Source organism: Erithacus rubecula (assembly GCF_903797595.1).
Source record: "Erithacus rubecula genome assembly, chromosome: 4".
In the NCBI taxonomy this organism is placed as follows: domain Eukaryota; kingdom Metazoa; phylum Chordata; class Aves; order Passeriformes; family Muscicapidae; genus Erithacus; species Erithacus rubecula.
This window is the reverse complement of record NC_136686.1, coordinates 3,274,768-3,292,947: the sequence shown is the minus strand read 5'-3', so window position 1 is coordinate 3,292,947 and position 18,180 is coordinate 3,274,768. Positions and strand designations below refer to the sequence as shown.

General features: G+C 41.5%; 1 protein-coding gene across 6 annotated transcripts in view; it reads left to right on the top strand.

The window, feature by feature from the left end:
• Positions 1 to 14: 14 nt before the first annotated feature.
• The window catches only part of ERC1 (ELKS/RAB6-interacting/CAST family member 1), a 256,843-nt gene continuing 238,677 nt past the window's right edge, over positions 15 to 18,180 (top strand). For 3 of the 6 annotated variants that reach the window (XR_013773970.1, XM_079303739.1, XM_079303738.1), the window contains exons 1-2: positions 15 to 182; positions 8,913 to 9,735. Coding sequence is in view for 4 of the 6 variants with exons in the window: in XM_079303739.1 (XP_079159865.1) it covers positions 9,067 to 9,735 (669 nt within the window). In the remaining 2 variants the exon portion in view is untranslated. The remainder of the gene's footprint in view (positions 183 to 8,912; positions 9,736 to 18,180) is intronic. The other 3 variants (XR_013773971.1, XM_079303740.1, XM_079303741.1) reach the window with 2 other exon arrangements.

Below are 18,180 nucleotides of genomic sequence, written 5' to 3'. Positions count from 1 at the left end.
GCGTGCCGGGGGGCGGGGCCTGCGCGTGTCTCGCGCCGGGGGCGCGGGAGGGAGCGGCGGGGGAGAAGCGGCGGGAGCGGCGGCGGAGCCGAACCGAGCCCGGCGGAACCGGAGCCAGCCCGGCCCTGCCCTGCCCGGCGCGGCCAGCGCCGCCCGCGCCCTCGCCGTGCGCTGACAGGCAGGTGAGGGGCCGCGCTCGGGGGTCGGGTTAGCTCGCCCCGCCGTCCGCTGGGGGGAGCCCGGGGCGGGGCGGGGCCTGCGGGCGCCGGTAGCCGTGCGAGCACCGCCGCGCTGGGCAGGGGCTGCGGCGGCCGGCGGCGGCGGGGCCGCGGAGCTGCGCGCAGGTGGGTGCGGGCCCGCGGGCGGCTCGCCCCGGGGTGCGGGGGAGGCAGCGGGCGGCCGGGGGGGTGCCGCGGCCTCTCCCCGCCGGGCCCCTCACGTTGTCACCGCCCGGGGCGGGGCGGCCCCGATCCGGCGCCGGGACCGCGGCGGGGCGGCCGCATCGCCCCGCGGGCCCGCGTCCTGCCGGGCGGGGTCCGGTCGCTGCCGCGCTGCCCCTTCGCCTTCCCGGCCGCGCTTTTCCGCCCCTCCTCGCCCAGCCCGTCCTTGGGAAGCGCCGCTTTTGTTATCGCAGTCACCTCAGCCGAGGTAAGGCTGAGCCGTGTCTTGTGGCCGTGCTGGGTTTTGTGTGTTTTCCCTGCGAGCGCTGCCTGGTTAGTTTCGTGTCTATTACTGCATCTACTACGAGGCAGTGTCAGCTGACACGGCGCTTTGTTTCTGAGTCTGCTGCCATCCTGAAGCCTGTGTCAGGAATTGCTGCCCCTCCACATCTGTTGGCGGTGTGGGCTCCGAAGGTTGGTTGGGAAGCACACGGTTTATTTAACCCCGAGTGTTGCGTGTGCTCTGCGAGTTTCACGTTTTGGTTTGCGCCGATACGGTGTGAAATGGTTTAAAGGTGGAAATGGGTGAGACTGGGAGATGCAAAGATGTAAAGAAACGCCCGTGGAGGTGCTGGTGGTGGTGGGAAGCAGAGAGAATGAAAGCAAACGGATAAAAATAGAACTGTTCCGAAGAACAATGTGTCTTTTGCATTCTGTCCAAGCACGTTTTGGGGGCCGCGCTCAAGCATGCAGGGTGGTCGTGGCTGGATGGTGTGTGAGCTCAGATCCAACAGGCTGCACCCGCAGAAAGTGTCCGGTCGGGATTGTGATTCTTTAACAATGGCCAGCTGGGCAGGGATGTCTGCAGCAGTAACCTCCACCAGCTGCCTGCCCTCCTTTGCTCCCTGAGATTATTGCGTCTGTAGCCGTAGGTGGCTGCACACACATCTCCTCCTGAGCCACAGCCTGACACGGAGTTTGTGTTGGAAGCTGCAGCAGCTCGGGTGTGTGCCCCGATTCAGGGTCAGTTATGAGTCAGCACCCTTCCAGCCATTCCAGATAGATGAGAAGAGAGAAATCACCACCTTGCCCCTGCTGCTGTCACTAGAGTTGGTAGGAAAATAGGGGATTTTTATTTTTATTTCAGTAATGAAACCAGTGATTATTTAGTTTAGCAGCTGTACTGAATGTGGTTCAGTTCTGGAAGCACAGTTCAGAACTTTTATCACAGAACAGCAGTTCCCAGAATAGTCAAGTCTGTGCCTACTATATCATCCAGAAATTTGGAACTGTCTAAATCCATCAAGCTGCAGGAGAGGCTGCAGCTAGACTAGGGTTGGGATCTGCTGAATGAAATGTGAGTTTATAATGATCTTTGATATAATTTGAACTTCTTCCACCAGTTCTGGGAAACCAATTTAACTGTAATTAAATCACTTTTGGGATGTTAGCACAAGCCTGGACTGAGGAAAATCTGCTCTCTGGGCTGTATTAAAGCATCTAGTTTTTCATAATTTTTAGCATTCTTTTTGATCCTGTCAGGAACTTTTCTGAGATTCTCTTCACGCAAATTTTCATCTGTAATATGTGATTAATGGCCTGATTAGCAAAAAAGGCAGGTTTGGTATTTGTGTCCTGTTCCCTTTTACTGAATTGCAGATCTTGGTAATGAGAGAAATCCTGGCTGGTTTTTTGAGGGGACATTGGTGTTTAGTGTTTTGTTGGTTTTGGTTATTTTTTTTCCCTTTCTTTCTTTGAATTTGCTGCTTTCTCAGTTCCTGGTAGCAGTTGTGTGCTGCTGTGTGAATAGAAATATTTCACCACGCTATTGTAACCAGTGCCCGAGTTCCTTGCTGCTATTCCTTACTTTGTGAAGCAGGATACTCTCCCATTGTTATCTCTGATCCCCTCACCCTTCCCTCTTTTCAAGCCTGTTCCCCTGAAAACCTCTCTTGGATGAGAGTTTTTGTTTCAGCTCTTACCTGGCTAAGCCATAGGAGAATTGTGTTATATTTGGAGGTAATGTAAGTGTGGAGGGATGCATGTGGATTTTTAAATAACAGAACTAAACCCAGAGTGGGGGTTTTTCACCCTAGAGTAGCTGCAGTAGTAGAGCAGGAGATCCCAGAAAATGCAGTGCTGGTTTAGCAATAGTGATGTTTTCTAGCACGTGGGTTATGTCAATATTGTTAGCCCAGCCTTGTTGTCAGGGTGAGATTATGATGGAATTTCTGTAGTTGGAGCATGCTTTGCCTTGCACTGTGGTGTTGCCCATGGTGACTTTAGGCATGGGTTCACTAGTGCTTCTAGGCACTTGTGGGCTTCTGAAATAGCTTTAGTGCTTCTAGCATGTTGTTTCTGCTCTTAGGAAATGGGTTGTTGTTGCATGCCACCTGTGGAAAGAGAGAAACAGCCATGGATGCAAACACATAGGATTTACTGACTTAATGCTCTAAAATGAGCCTAAAAACTCTTTAGCCACACAGTGACAGAAAATTAACATCTACAGGTCCTCAATCTTCTAAATAATTAGAAGAGTCAGAGTTATTTAATCAGTTTATCCCTAGGAGGTTATATTTGTGATATGTTGAAGTTGTGATACCTGTTGCTTTTTGTGTTTTGCCTTTAAAAAGGGCACGTGACAATTCTTTTTTCTTCACATCTGCTTTAAATTTAGAGAATTGTAATTACATCCCAGTCATGGTGCACCTAGCAAGACTTCCTACACATGAGTAAATAAAGATTGAGCTGAAATATCTGCATTTATTATAATAATAATAAGCTTTTTTTTTTTTTTTGGGAAAGAGATAGATGGTGACAGCAGGCTGTGCTGCTATCAGTACTTGTATTATTATAAGTATTAGGGGTATTATAAGAAACAAAACCTGATGTGAGTTCAAAGTACTTTTGCAAAGAAAGGGCTGTAGGGTGGGGCAGAGCTTGTGCTGTGTCATGTCCTCCTTGTGGAGTGTCTCATTTACAGACTGGCAGGTGGTGTGGGTGGGATACCTGGTAGGACTGGGAAACAGAAAGGTGTTGGAAAAGGACAGGGGATCAAGATGTTACCATGTTAAAGTGTAAGGGTGCTGTTTCTGCTAACCTTGCAGATGCAACAAGTGTTTCACAGGAATGTCACTTTCTGTTTAGAAACAAAATGCTCCCTTGACAAATGCATGCTGTTTTTTGCCTTTAAAATGTTAGGGTCAGGGTTGATGACCTGTATTTTACAAACCATATTTTTTTGATAAAAAATCAAAGTCACCTGCAGAAGGTTGGGGATTTCTGGGAAGATTTTTCTGTCTGTGTGTATTGTGCAGAATGTATCACTTCCCATTTTGTGTTTGGTGAAACAGAAAGAGGCTCTGTTACAGTCAGTGAACCTGGCAGATGTGCAAGTAGGTGAACTTAATTTAAAGAATACAAAACAAACACCACCACCATCCCCCCAGCTTTATAAAGGATTGGATGCAAACAGATGGCAGTGCTTCAGCATTTATTTATGTGCTCTTTAGCAATGGGGGACAATCCTAATATGAACAGTTTCTTTTTTGTCTTATTTCTGCCTTAATTTCTTTCATCCTTATTGCTTTCTTGCTGTCAAGGCCACAAGGACATTTAGATAAACAGCCCTGAACCCCATGGGTTCAATGCCTTGTGTCCAGCATTGGCTGGCTCTCAGTTTCCAGAGTAAACTTGCTTCTGGCCTTTTTTTGTGTAATAGGTCATTAATTTAACATGAAAATCTTACCTTCCAAAACTAGGCAAGCCTAAAATCTACCAAATAGCCCTAAGAGACAGAGGCTTCACACTTCATTTAAAAAGTAACATAGCAGCTGTAGTTTTTGTAGCTCTGATGTGGACTAGGCAGTAATTAATTTTTCTCTTGATTAGGACACCTCTAAGTTGTGGTGAATCATGTAAATTCTCTCATTATACCCACTATTTGGATTCCTGGCAGGGTTTTATTGGAATGTAAGCTTTTCTTTATTTTGGAATTCCATCTTTCCTACCTGCCCTCCCCTCTGTTCTGTCTACTCTGCAGACTTGCCATTTCCCATTTGGGTGTGAATTATGTAAATGGGAACAATTGCTAGCTCTCTTAATGAAGCCTAATGTGTCTGCTACAGTCCTTTATCAGTTTAAGATGCCTCCTGTAAAGGCTGACTTTGCTTTTATTATGAAGCTGACATTCAAAGCTTTCCTTGTGCACACAGGAATCAGTGTGACAAGGAAGTTCTGTCTTCTGGAAGCTCTGGAGGAGTCCCTGGGCTGTGGGATGCACTGTCCTGCCTGCTCTGTGATCCCACTGTCCCATTCCTGACTATCAGGCACTGATGCTCTTGAGGAATTGTCTCTCCATAGATGTTGCAGTTTGTCAGCTGGTGTCATTCCCGAACAGAAACTGCAGCAAAGAAATTCACAGGACTTGCTGAGGGCTGCAGGAGTTCCTCTGAAATTCTTTTTGTTTTAAAAGATGTGGGCTGGATTTTCCCTGTGTTTCTGCAGCATGTTTGTGTGCATTTGGTTGCTTGCTTACCTAGAAGTAGCTAATGTGCTATGAGGGTTTGTCTTGGAGTAATGGGAGACATGAAAGGCATTATTGATTTATATGGCAGAGAGATCTTCCAGAGGATAACAGAAATTTTTTTTTAATCAATCTTCTGGTTTTTGTCAGCTGTAGCCAGGAACATCTGCTCTCTGAGCCAATGGTTCACATAAAATAATAGATGTAGGGGCTGAGTGTGACTGCTAAACACATCTCCTTTTATTGGATTGTTTATATTCAAGGTTGATGTTCAAGTGATCCCTCCAGAATTTCTTACACTTCTACTATGCCCCAATATAGCTTTTATTGAAAACCACCTTGTAATGAAACAGGTGGATTTGAGTTGCTACAGGTTGCACTGCAGTGCAGTTATTTAAATGTCTGTTGCCAGATTATAAACATTTTCCAAAGTTAATGGTGTCTCTCTGAGTGTTTTTGGACAGTCACCTGTGAGCTGAGAAGACATTTTTCTCAGCTGGCACTTCAAGCAGGATGTGCTGTTACCTATTTTAAAATTTTTACACTGAAAATGTGTTCCTTACTTTTCTTTTCCAAACCCTTTTCTGCAATATTGTGTAATTCTTGCCTGCTCTTTTTCTGGTAGCCCTTCTTGGAAGTTTTTCCATAATCACTAGATAGCATTTTCAACTTATGCTGGAGGAGGTCAGGTCTTTGTGCCTGCAAAGGTGCTATGCCAATTTATAAATATATATATATAAAGTTTTTACTTGGGCTGATTTTTTTTTTTATTTTATTTTTAAATTTTCCTTGCATATGGGATGCTCTTTGAAGTTTTTGTTCCCTTAATGTACAGTGAACAAGGGAATTTTGTTTCATGATTGTGAAGTTCTTCAAACTCTCTTAAAGAAAAATGGTTTAGCACTTGTTTCAGCTGTTTGGTTTTTTTAAGCCCTTTATGTTGGGAGTGTATTTTTTTTTTTTTTTTGTCAGCTTGGGTAAGGGTTCCTGCATTGGCATAAAAAACAAAGGTTTTTGAAATCTACAGGAGAATTTGCCAAGGGAAGATGGTTAGTACATTTAGTACATTCACAGTTGGACATTGTTCCTTGTGGTTACCACCATCTTGCAGGGTTAAGGGATGATTTATTTATGACTAAATTTAGTCTCAGTAGAGGAGGAAAATAGTAACAGTGCTGCATGTTGGCCTCATGGAAGATAAGAGACTGTACTTGTGAGATTCCCAGTAAAATGCTAGTGTGAGTCAGAATATTGAAAAACTAACTTTGCTGGTTGTGATGTTACCTGGAAGAAATCTTCCATATACTTTTGCTTGGACTCTGGGAGGGAAACTGGAATTCTTTCTTCTTCATCACTGATATTGCAAATAAGAAAAGATTTTTTGTCACTTCCCTCACTTTGCTGTTTTCTTGGTGAAAGATTTTTTTCCTGGTGTGGATTGTATTCATATCTGCTTCTACAATAAAGTGATGTGGTCAGTGCTAAATGCTGCTAGGAAAAAAATAGGGGGAAAATAAAAGAGTTAAGGTTTATCTTGTATTTTTTTTTTTTTTTTTCATCTTGAACTGCAGCAGATCTGTATCAGTGGAAATACTGAAACTGGCTGCATGTGTGGAAGAATGTATTTAGTTAATAGCTGGAATATTCACAATTATGAAGTCCTTCAACTGAAACATGTGCAAGTCTAATCTTTTGGTTCAAGTTTAACTCATCTAAAGCTGTTAATGAGTGTTTGCCCTGATTTGCTGTGGTGAGTTTTTAGCAAGTGAATTGAGTGCTGTGATTTGGATTAATTTTCAAGAGAATCCTAATGAATGCAAGCTCTCGGTGGAATGTACTTTTTGCTGTGTCTAAGAAATCATATCTGGCTTGTTTTGAGTGCTCAAGTGGTGTCACAGCAGCAGTTTTAGCATTTTGATATCTCAAACAGTGAGACTCCTCTGAAATAGCCTTTCTGTTTGGAAGAAATGTTTTTCTTCCAGATCTGGGGCACAGTGTCTTGCTTATTGAAGCAACTTCAGGGGAACACTGTAGACTTTGTTGCATAGTTTATATTTCTGTCCTGTTTTGCATAAGGATATGTAGTTGAAATAGAAGAAATGTAAGTTGTATTAAAAAAAAAATCCATCTGTAGGTGTTGCTTTGGCAGATAATTTCAGTTAATGCTGGTGGCTGTTTTTCCTTGGCCGGTTCTTCTTTACATGTGTGCTCTAAAATATTCTGTAGCAATATTGTTGCTAGCTTTTCTTGTCATTTAAAAAAAAAAAAAAACAAAGTGAGCACTTGAACATCTTGAGAACTGCTCACAAAGCTGTATCAATTTCCATAAACTTTGTAAAATTCCTCATGCCATTGTATCTTCTGTGCAATTGTGTGTGTGAAATTGGCAAAATGCTGATTTACCCTGGCCTTGTTTTCCATTTAATGTTCAGAGTTAAGCTAAACATTTTGAAACTATTTCTTTTTGTATCATTTCCTATACCAATTCATTCAGAAAGGAAAAAAATGCTCTCTCATTTCTTCCTGGTTTTTACCTTTTTCTTCCTATGCTTTTCCAGTATTTTTTGCAATATTACTATTTTTTTTGTCTCTTCCTTCCACCCACTTGCACTGTTTCTGCAATTCTTCGGTAAATGTATTGTTGTTCTAAATCTGATTTTTAACCTGTTTGTCCAGTTATTATCTCACAACCATGCTGGCTTGGAGAAATGTATTCCTAATATCTGGCAAGCTGACTTCTGAGCAGAAGGGCAGGTAGATGAAAGCTGGTGGGAAAGGCAAGATGTTGGGATATATTGGATGCTGCTGCTCCTTGGACACTGGCTAGTATTCTTTCATCTGATGGGATCAAGAATGTTTCAGTGTTCTGGTTTTGATTTCAGTTGAGCCCAGCAGAAACATGAAATAGTTTACTCTGGAAAAAAACAGTGGAGGAAAAAAGTGAGAACTGTGTAGTGGGATAAGTTTTGCAGTTTTGTAGTTCTTGCTTCTCTGCTAGATCTTGGTTATTAACTGTGATCCCAGCCCAGAGCCCCTGTGCTGAAGAGTTTCCTGCCTGCACTGACAGCATCATATTGCACTGCAAAAATAAGGAATTCTATTGCATATGCCACCAGTCTGTATTTAAGGGAAAAGCAGAGGGGAGAAGGAACAGCAGCAGGATGATGTCATACTGTTCTGTGTTTTAAGAGGTCCCTGCTGTTGTGAAATATTATTTAATGGAATTAATTTCAGCTGGTTAATGGGAAGTGTATTTCAATAGAAATCTTTTCTTAACCTGAACAAAGATTTAAGTTACATTTAGTTCAAGAGAAAATAAGAGTCTAGAACCAGTTTTCAGTGGAACTGTGATTCTCCTGTTCCTCTTAACCTTGTTGGTCTCATTGCTGGGTCATGGCTCCACTTTCAGCTTTGCATCTCTGCTCGTTTAAGTTGTGTGGTCAGTAATGATTGCATGAATATTCTTGGTTTTGGTTTTTCTTCTGCATTTGAAGAGGGGCTGACAGCAATGCTAGGGAACCTGCTGGTTGAGATCCTAATCAGAGTCATTTCAGTCTGTCCTTCTTTCCCATTTGGAGGATGGTTTCACAGCACAAGGGTTTAGAAGCCGTTTCCTATGGAAGCCGGCAGTGTTTGAAGGAAAGATGTACTACTGAGTGGTTGTAAAATCCCGATTCTCCCTTACTGAGAAGGGTAAAGCATTAGGGCCAATTAGAAATAGGAAGAAAGCTTAGATGACATCTGAAGGGTTCTGTCATGGCCAACACGATGATGGCTTGAAGACTGATGGATTTTCTTTTCCTTGCCTCTTTAGTGTGATAATATAACAATAGAAAAGCAAGAATAGAAGTTTCTTTTTATGCAAGGGTTTAAATGAAACATTGCTGTTTTTATTAGGAGGAATTGAAAAATACTGGAGAAGTATAAATATAGTAGAATATAATCTAACGTAGGACAAATATTTGGTGATAACCTAGGTATATAATGTGTTATTTTTATTGATACAGGTATGAACATCGTGAGCACATGACTTCAGCGATGGACAGCCGGATCTGTTACAAGTTGTGACTGGCCTTAAGCTGACTTCCAAGCGCCGAGGAGCTCACCCGGAGCCGTGTGGCTGCTGATCGTGCCTGTCCGCTCGCCCGGGGCAGCCGCGCCATGTACGGGAGCGCCCGCTCGGTGGGCAAGGCGGAGCCCAGCGCGCAGAGCCCGGGGCGCTCGCCGCGCCTGCCGCGCTCGCCGCGCCTGGGCCACCGCCGCACCAACAGCACGGGCGGCGGCTCGGGCGGCAGCGCCGCGGCCGGCGGCGGGAAAACCCTCTCCATGGAGAACATCCAGTCCTTAAACGCTGCCTACGCCACCTCCGGCCCCATGTACCTAAGCGACCACGAGAACGTGGGTGCGGACACCCCGAAGAGCACCATGACCTTGGGGCGCTCGGGGGGACGGCTGCCTTACGGCGTCCGCATGACTGCCATGGGCAGCAGCCCCAACATTGCCAGCAGCGGCGTTGCCAGCGACACCATCGCGTTTGGAGAGCACCATCTGCCCCCGGTGAGCATGGCGTCCACCGTGCCTCACTCGCTGCGCCAGGCCAGGGATAACACCATCATGGACCTGCAGACGCAGCTCAAGGAGGTGCTGCGGGAAAACGACCTGCTCCGCAAGGATGTGGAGGTGAAGGAGAGCAAGCTGAGTTCTTCCATGAACAGCATCAAGACCTTCTGGAGTCCCGAGCTCAAAAAGGAGAGAGCTCTGAGGAAGGACGAAGCTTCAAAAATCACCATTTGGAAGGAGCAATACCGAGTTTTGCAAGAAGAAAACCAGGTTTGTCATCTGATGTCACTGCTGTGTTAGTGTGGTAGCACGATTACATGACTTTAATAGATTTGCATGTTACACTTAAGCATCTAAATTAGATTGGTGCTTTTCTTGGGTAATTGATGTGGGTAAGATGTGTTTTCAGCTTGCAGGCCGGTTGTTAGATGTTTCTTGTCAGACTTGTGCCCCGAGTGCTCATTTTTCCTTGGGTATGATGTGACTGATCGTAACCACTGGGTTTCCTTTTGAAAGTATTTATTCTGTTCATAATTAATATTTCTGTGCTGTTTATCTCTTGGAACTTCTCTGAGATGCAGAATGTACTAACTGGTGACCCCCAGTATAACTGAACTGTTGCCAATCTGTTGACAGATTGCCATTAAAAACAAAATTAAGGTTATGCTCACTGGTATTTAGAGTTAAAACCTCCAGACTTGCAGTTTTCACAAACAGATATAAATTGTGTTCTTGGCTACTTGTAAGTAACACTGTTCAATACATGCCTGTAATTCTTCTGTCATAAACTGTGGATACCTTGTTTCGCAGCTATCCTACAGCACCCTACAGGCTTTTTTGTGGTTGTCTGGCCAGTTACAGAATAGGCAGAAGAACAGAGATTCTCAGGTGTCTAGGTCTTTGGTCTTGTGCATCTTAAAAGCATCTCCAAATGAAAATAAAATGGAGAGGTTGGTTAAAATTGAGGTCTCTTTGTTGTTAGTTCTACTGATTAAAAGCTTTATTAAAGTTCTCCCACCTAGACCTCCTGCTGCCTTGGTCCTGAGGTAAATATTTGTTTGTGAATGGGTGTCCTGCTATTCAGTTGTTTCTGACCAAATGTGAGTTCAGCACCTCTCTGGACTGTCAGATAAAAAAAAAAAAAAAAAGACTATTCTTATGGAAAAGAGACCCAGTGCCCAAAATTCCCTGAAATGTAAGTCAGCTTTCATCGTGACAAAATTGCTTTCCCTACAGAGCTTTTTAAGTATCTGAGCACATTTAATGAAAGTTCCCATAATTCAAATGTGACCATGATCTTGTAGCTTTGAAGGTGTAGTTGCTATTTTAGGCAATGCTTTTTGTAAGATTGCTTTAGAAGGTGAAGGAGAGAGGGAAAGGCTGGAAGAAAAGGGTCATGCTGGTAGTGCTTGTTGTGCTCTACTTTTAGGTAGCCTGTCTGAAACAGTAAATTACTTTTGGTTAGTGATTAGTCTGCTACACTGAACCTGTCTGCAGATCTCTACTTATTAAAGAGCTTGAGTTGATGAAAGTAAGTTGTTTTTCCTGAGATAGAATGAAATAATTTCATGGACTTGTAATTTAGCTTTATAGCTGCATTCTTATCAAATGGTAGTATCACAACATGGGACTTGTTAAGGTGTGTGACACTGTCTTCATTTACTTATGTCATCTTGAAATGCAGAAACCCTGAAGTTGAATAATTTTTATTGTAAAGGTAGGATTTCTTTAGAAGCAGGAATGCAATGAGAATTTTAGTTATAATGCTGCAGTACCAGGATAACAAATATCTGGAATACCAATCACTTTATATTTCAGTTGCAGGTAAGTCTTTTAATTCTAAAATTCTTTACATTTTTGGCCATGTTTTCATATTGAAGATACTGTCTTGGAGTACAATAATGTTTTTTCTGAAATCAGTTTTGATATTTGAGGATGCTTTGGAAATCTTGCAAGGAAAATGCCATGAATACATGGTTTAGAATGGATTAAGCAATTACTAAATATGAATACATTAGAGAACAGTGATTTCTCCATCTTATTTTTTTTTCTTTGTCTTTCCTTTATCCCCTAATTAAACATTTACAGATATTTCTAGGCTGCTGTTCTCTAGGCAATCCCTGTAATTATAACCACTCTGTTAGAATTGTATAACTTTGGTCCAAAAGTAAGAAGGGTGCAATTTAAAAGTAAAGGGGTATTACTACATTGAGCTGTAAAAACTAAGAATGCTAATTAATAGATTATAGTTAGCTAACAGTGTGTTCTAATTAAATTCTGAATTCATTGTGTCTTCTATAGCCTTTTGCAGTTGGTCACTCCAGCCCTTCATGTGGAAGATCAGTTTAATAGGATTTTCTGTAATTAAAAAGACTTCTCTGTTTAGATTCTGAACAAAGAATTTCCCAGATCTGTTGGGGAAACCAGAAAATATCTTCTTTACCCCTTCAGCCTCTTTCTAAAATGAGTTCCAGTATAATTGCAGGAGTTTTAATTATGAGTATTTCAGCACATCACTTTTTTAAAAGACTTTTTGCACGTGCAGTGCTTGTGCTTTTATATAAAGTTTATCTCAGATCAGTTGTAGTGTTAAAAATTGACTCAAGCTCATGGAGCCAAGATGCTTGCTGGCTCATGCCAATATCTGATAGTCATCTCAATCTCTTTCCTGTGGTCACAGCTCTGTATTCTTCTACACACACTTGATTGTCCCTGATTGTATTGCTGTTCTTGTCACCTCAGCTTGAGTGATTGAATTGCTCCTTGGGTTTGGGAGTTGTCAAAAGTACCTGAAAATGTGAGCCTGGTTGAGTGCTACCTCAGCCTTCTGTGAGTGAATGCACCATTGCCTTCAGTTTTTTTCCTGTTTCTTGGGAACAGGTACAAATAAATATATTACTTATTGATTTCCAGGGAATTTTCTGGGTTCAGTGAAGCTCAGAGGATGAGTGGGGAGGTTAAAGAGCATGCTACCTGTCCTGAGGCTGTCACAGCCTTTTGGTGGTCCTCTGGGGGCAGTAGGTAGGAGGGATATCTTGGATATAATCCTGGGAATGCCATGCTCATGCTCTCTGTGGCTCTCACAGGGATGTGCAGCCCTGTGCTCTTTGCCCCAGTTGTGGTGCAGCACAGCTGGATTCATCAGCTGCCCTGAGCAAATGCTGCAGCTGGGGAGTGGAGCTTTATTTTCATCCTTTGTTACTGATCCTAAAGAGACAGAAAATCCTTTCTTTTCATAAATGGGGAATGTCATTGAAAGCTCACTTTGAAGAGCTCTAAACTAAACATGGAAAGTATTCCTGTAGTTGACATAGATTCTTGGAAAAACATGACAGTTTTCAGTGCAGTGTGGATGAATTAACCAATCATTCTTTGCAAGAAGCCCAGAGGAGAGTGCAAATGACTGCTCAGTTATGCAAACCTATCCATATTCAAGGAGGAATTGATGAAGCCAGTAAACAGGAGTTTGGTTTTGGCATGGTATAGCTCTCCTCAGCATGCTTTAGTGGGAGCTGTATTTTTCTGAGTTGAAAAATAATTTTTTTTAATGTATGTGGTTTAAAGTTTCCCTGGAAACATCTTCATCAGAAGCCAGAAGAGGAAAGGAAAAACAGAGAGTATGTTTTGCACCAGGATAGAAATAATTTGCCTAGAAACTGGGCAGTGGTGGGGTGATGTGAAACTCAAGGGCAGAGGAATTCCTCTCAGTTGAAACTTGCTTATGGCAAGGTGGCTGTGCCTTTAAATAAGTAATGCAATGCAGGTTTGATGCCTAATGCCCTGCATTGAAGTTTCCCACATTCAACTGATCTACTTTTAAGATCAGATTTATGCTTCAGCTAAAATAGTGTGGTACTGCTGAAGAATTCTTTTTACTTTGATGCATTTCTCTGGTCTTTTTGTGGTTAGAGACCTTGGATGCTGAGTTAGAGAGTTTAACCAAGAAAATATTTCTGAAAGGAATTTCACCTGGCTTAGGGTAAGCACTTGAAGAACATTGTGCTTTATTGTGATGGATGTATTCCAGCATTTCACCAGCATTCTTCTCCAGAGTCACAAGTGTTTTCCATTTCTTGGTAGAATGAGTGTCTCACTTTTAAAAATGTTGTTGTCTATGTGTTAACCTGTTAAATATATGGGGTGCTCCTGTTATGAGACTGGCTGAGCTTCTAAAGAGTACATTCCTTATCTGAAAAATCAGATTGATTCTTACTTCTTCATTGGTTTAATTTTTTTTCAATTATGTATTAATTTTTTTTTACATGTAAGGTACTGTGTCATTCTGTTACTATTCCCATTCCTGAGTTGGTTATTAGTTGGTGGAAACACTTAAGCTTTGTTCCATTCTGGGTGTTTAATTGTGCAGTATATGGTTCCATAGGCATTGATTAAAGGCATTCTTTTTATCCCAAAGTATTGTCTTTAAATAGTTCCTTCAATGGCAGATGCCTCTTGGCTCTCTAGAATTCTGCCAGCTTTAAGGTTCCTTCTGTCTCCCCAGCTGCAGCATGAAATTGTAATTCAGTTCTCTTTCAGAATAAGTCAAAACTACCTTCTCAAGTGTGCTTGGTATCTGAAGCATTTATCAAGTTGCAACACTTTGTAAGGACCTCAGAAATTGTCAAGTGATCACCCAAGAAAACACCCTGTCTTCTGTCTTTCAATTCTGTGAGGAAATAAAATAGACATTTTGTGATTATCTATTCCCCAGGGCTCTTTTTGTGCTGTTTTTCCTTCTGAGGTGGGATCTAATACCTTGGGTTGCTTTGAGCTGCAGCATGGGCTGAACAGCTGCTGTCTATTTGATCCATTGAACACATAAGGGGAATAGCACCAACTTAAAATCAGCTTGGAATAAAACAGGTGACGTCAGTGGTGCTGTTGAACTTAGTAGTTTAACTGTGCTTTTTTTGCTCTTAAACTGGAGCAGGAATTACTTTAAATTCTGCAGAACTTAGAGCAGACTCTTTCTGCTTAATTCTTTCTCTAATATGTGTTGAGTCTGTTCAGATATTACACTCCTAACTGCCTAGGGAGGCAGTGTGTTATTCCACCATTTAGTGTTTATATTCCTGAGAAGTCTTGTTTGTAATGCTGTATTTCTCTAGCAGCCATCATTCCTTTCAGCATTGTGTATTGTGGGGTTTGAGTTAGTAATTTTTTTCCCTTAAATGTTCATGTTTTCTAAATTATGAACTAGGTAGCTTGAAACTGTGTAGGGTTTCCTCTTTGTTGTCACCCAGTGAGCATTCAGCAGTGATAGATGATGGCAGTAGTGCAGAGGTGCTCCTCCATTACAGCTGTTTTCTGCTGATGTTACAGCTTTCCAGTGCCAAATCCACCATTCTCGTGTTGCCTTACTCTACCTGGTATTGATTGAAGCAGAAAGGAGAGGAACACTTCAGGTGGAACTGCCAGGCCGTGGAAAAAAAACCTATATTGTGCCTCCAGGGCCAAAAACTGAAATGGAACTTTTTAAAAACTTTTCAGTTTGGTGATACTAGGAAGCCTCAGAGGTATGAAGATGGTCAGCAGAGTGGGCCACCAGGACTGGGCTGTTAGTTTGGAAAGAACAGGTTTTTTTCAGCAAAGTAGATTTCTAAGATACTCATAACAGCCCATTTATTTCTTAAGATATTAGTAAAACAGAGGAACTTTTGTATTTATGATAAATATTTGTATATATGTATACTCAGAGATAAAAGCTTGAGACCAAAAGAGTTTAGAGGGGACATTTCTGTACTCTGCAAGTAGTATGTTGGATAACTCATGAAGAATTAGTAATTGAAGAAAAAAATACTCTGAAATGACACTTTAGGCTGTGCTGGCAGGAGGGGAATAAGACAATGAACTTGGTAGTGCTCTGGATGTTCCAGTACAGAACTCCATTGAATGTATTTTTTGTATACACTAGTGTTTAGGGGACACAATGAAACAATGTTTTTAGTGGTGATTTGAGATCCTTGACAGAAATCAGGTTACAACTGCTTGCCATCAGGTCCCATAGCTATTCAGGATTACACTTTTTTTCTTTGAATGGATAATGCTTTGTAGTTTTTTTGTATAATATTTTGTATAAATGGCTGCATCTGATAAATGTAGTGGATCACAATTATATCTCCATTTTTTGTCTGAAGATAAATCAGTAGACCTTGAAAAGAAAATCTTTTCAGCAAAACTTAGTTTCATAACCCACAAGGTCTGCATAATTATGCTTTTGCATAGTATTTTCAGATTGATCTTGGTTCTCTTGGAAAGGTCAGAGTCACCATCTGTAGTGGAAAAAAATACAAGGACAAAGTGTATTTAGTTTCCTTCTGTGGTGATACTGGTTGTTCTTATTACAAACTTTATATTACACACTAAAAACTTCTGTACTGTTTGGGGGAAATGGAGGCATTCCAATGTAGATCATGTTTTGCAATTGCAAAGGCAGTAGTGACATTTAAACTATAAAGAAAAGAAAGGAAGGACCTTCTATCAGTGTTTAAGTATTTGAAGGGATCTGGTGATATTCCATATTTTTATCAGTTGACCTCCATTAAAAAAGCCTTCTTACAGATTCACCCCAGGAAAAAGATTGTATTCTTCAAAGAAAAAAACAACTCACAACACTCCAAAAAAACTACCTCCCTAAAAAACCTCAACCAAAACCCCAAAACAAACCAATCAAAAGAAACCCACCCAATCCCCCAGAAGCATAAAATAGTCTTGTATTTCATGTGTGCTCCCCAAAACAAGCACAATCAGATGCCAAAATACTGGCACAGAACACCATTATGGCTTTTTCTAGTTATCATTGCTTTAGAAATCAGAGGAGTTAAGTATAACAGTTACAGGAATAAATACCATGTGACTGCCTTCTTCAGTTTAATTTTAGCATCTTCATTTGTAAACTGGAATGCTAAGTAATGTACAATCATCAGTAAACCTAAAGAGCTTGGTGCTTGTTGCTTTTAAGCTGTTTGTTGAGCTGTGTATAAGGTTTTAAAATTAATTTATACTACTTCTTTTTGCTGTTGCCATTTAAATGATTAAGATGTATGAGCAGTGGGCTGCTTTTGCTGGGAGCTACTGGTCCAGAATACCCTTAAAAACAGAGGGGAAAATGTAGTCCCTGCTGCTCTGTGCTGCATACAATTCCTGTTAAGGACTGCTTTTAAAATCTAATGATTGTTATCACCATTTTGAAAAATAAATAGTATAAGCCAACAAGGATAAGCAACTGGTTGGAGGCAGTTAGGTTCTCCCAGAATTTGATTTCACAACATCAAAAGGAATTTGAAGGCAATGTGTAGATTTCTAATCACCTCAGGCAGTTCATTGCAAGAATGCAAAATGGCATCAGGTCATGGAGTGATGACTTTGTGAATTTTTGAAGGTGTAGCACAAAATATACTTTTTTATTGAGGGAGGAAGAAAGGGATGGAGATCAGCTGTCCAGTAAGAAGATATTTTTCAGTGCTTTATGAATGTGGCAGAGAAGTGAAAAAATAAATTTTAAGGTGCTTTGTTTAATGCCTGTTCCTCTATGATATCTGCACTGTAATCAGGTTCTATGGTGTGTTTTTATGCACTTCTGTTTCTGCACTGGTACCCCCATCCTGCTTCACTGGGCTGGAGAGAGAAGCAGGGTGACAGCTTAGCTTTGGAAAAACAAGCAAGTAATAAATGGTAGTCCAGAATTAAACCTCATTGGTATCTGTATGAAATGCATTTTTTCCTGGTCAATACAGTGTCATCAAATTCTCATGAGCAGCATTGTGGAGAAGCAGGCACTTCACTGAAGAGTCTCTAACTGCCTAAAACATTTCATAGATGCAGCCTTCCACATGAGAGAGTAGGCTTGACATTGACTTCAGAGATTTTTTAGATCCTTCTTATCAAATGATCAGGTACCAGCTACCTTGGGTGGTTAAATTTTGTGAACAGATGGTCTTCTAATTATATGTGCATGTGGAGTTCAAGGAATATGGGGCCACAGACTACTTCTGATGATTCTTGTCACTTGTTTCTGAGATAAAGCAAGCCAGCACATGAACTGCCATCATTCAGGAATTAAGATCTTATTTCTTTGGGTACTTTGCACAAGATCTGTTTCTTCCATAGCAGTTGATTGCTTCTGCCATTTATTATTAATATATGTAATATGTGTGTACATACACCCCCACACAAGTACTCCCCTGTTTTAATGCAGTGTGATGAGGCTTTTATACCTTTTTTCCTTACAGGAATAATGAAATTGTCTGAGTAATGGTTTGATTTTTTTAGTGGAATCATGTCTCAGATGACAAATACTTGTCTTTGACTGAGGGAAAAGCTTTTTCAACATTTGTTTGTGTTGTAGCTTATTGTCTTTGAGCAATCTTGTACCTAAGGTTTTTGTCTCAGGCTTTCCCTGTTGTTAGACTTGTTTTGTTTTTTTCTTCATTGTACTATTGGCATAATTTATTAGACTTCACATGTTATAAGAGGGTTCTTACATGAATAGAAGCAAACCATGAGGCAGAAGAAGTAACTTGAGACAGGTGTAGCTTTCCTTGTTAGGGACCCACAGAGTCTATTGCAGCATCTGGTCTCACTGCCAGGAGCTTCCACAGGGCTCATCTTTTGTCTCTTTCTCTTTGGAGAGATGGGAACGTTTAAAAGTAAACATTTGGTTTGCTGAAGGATTCAGAGCATCATACCGAAGCTGTTAAATTGTTACAAATGTTA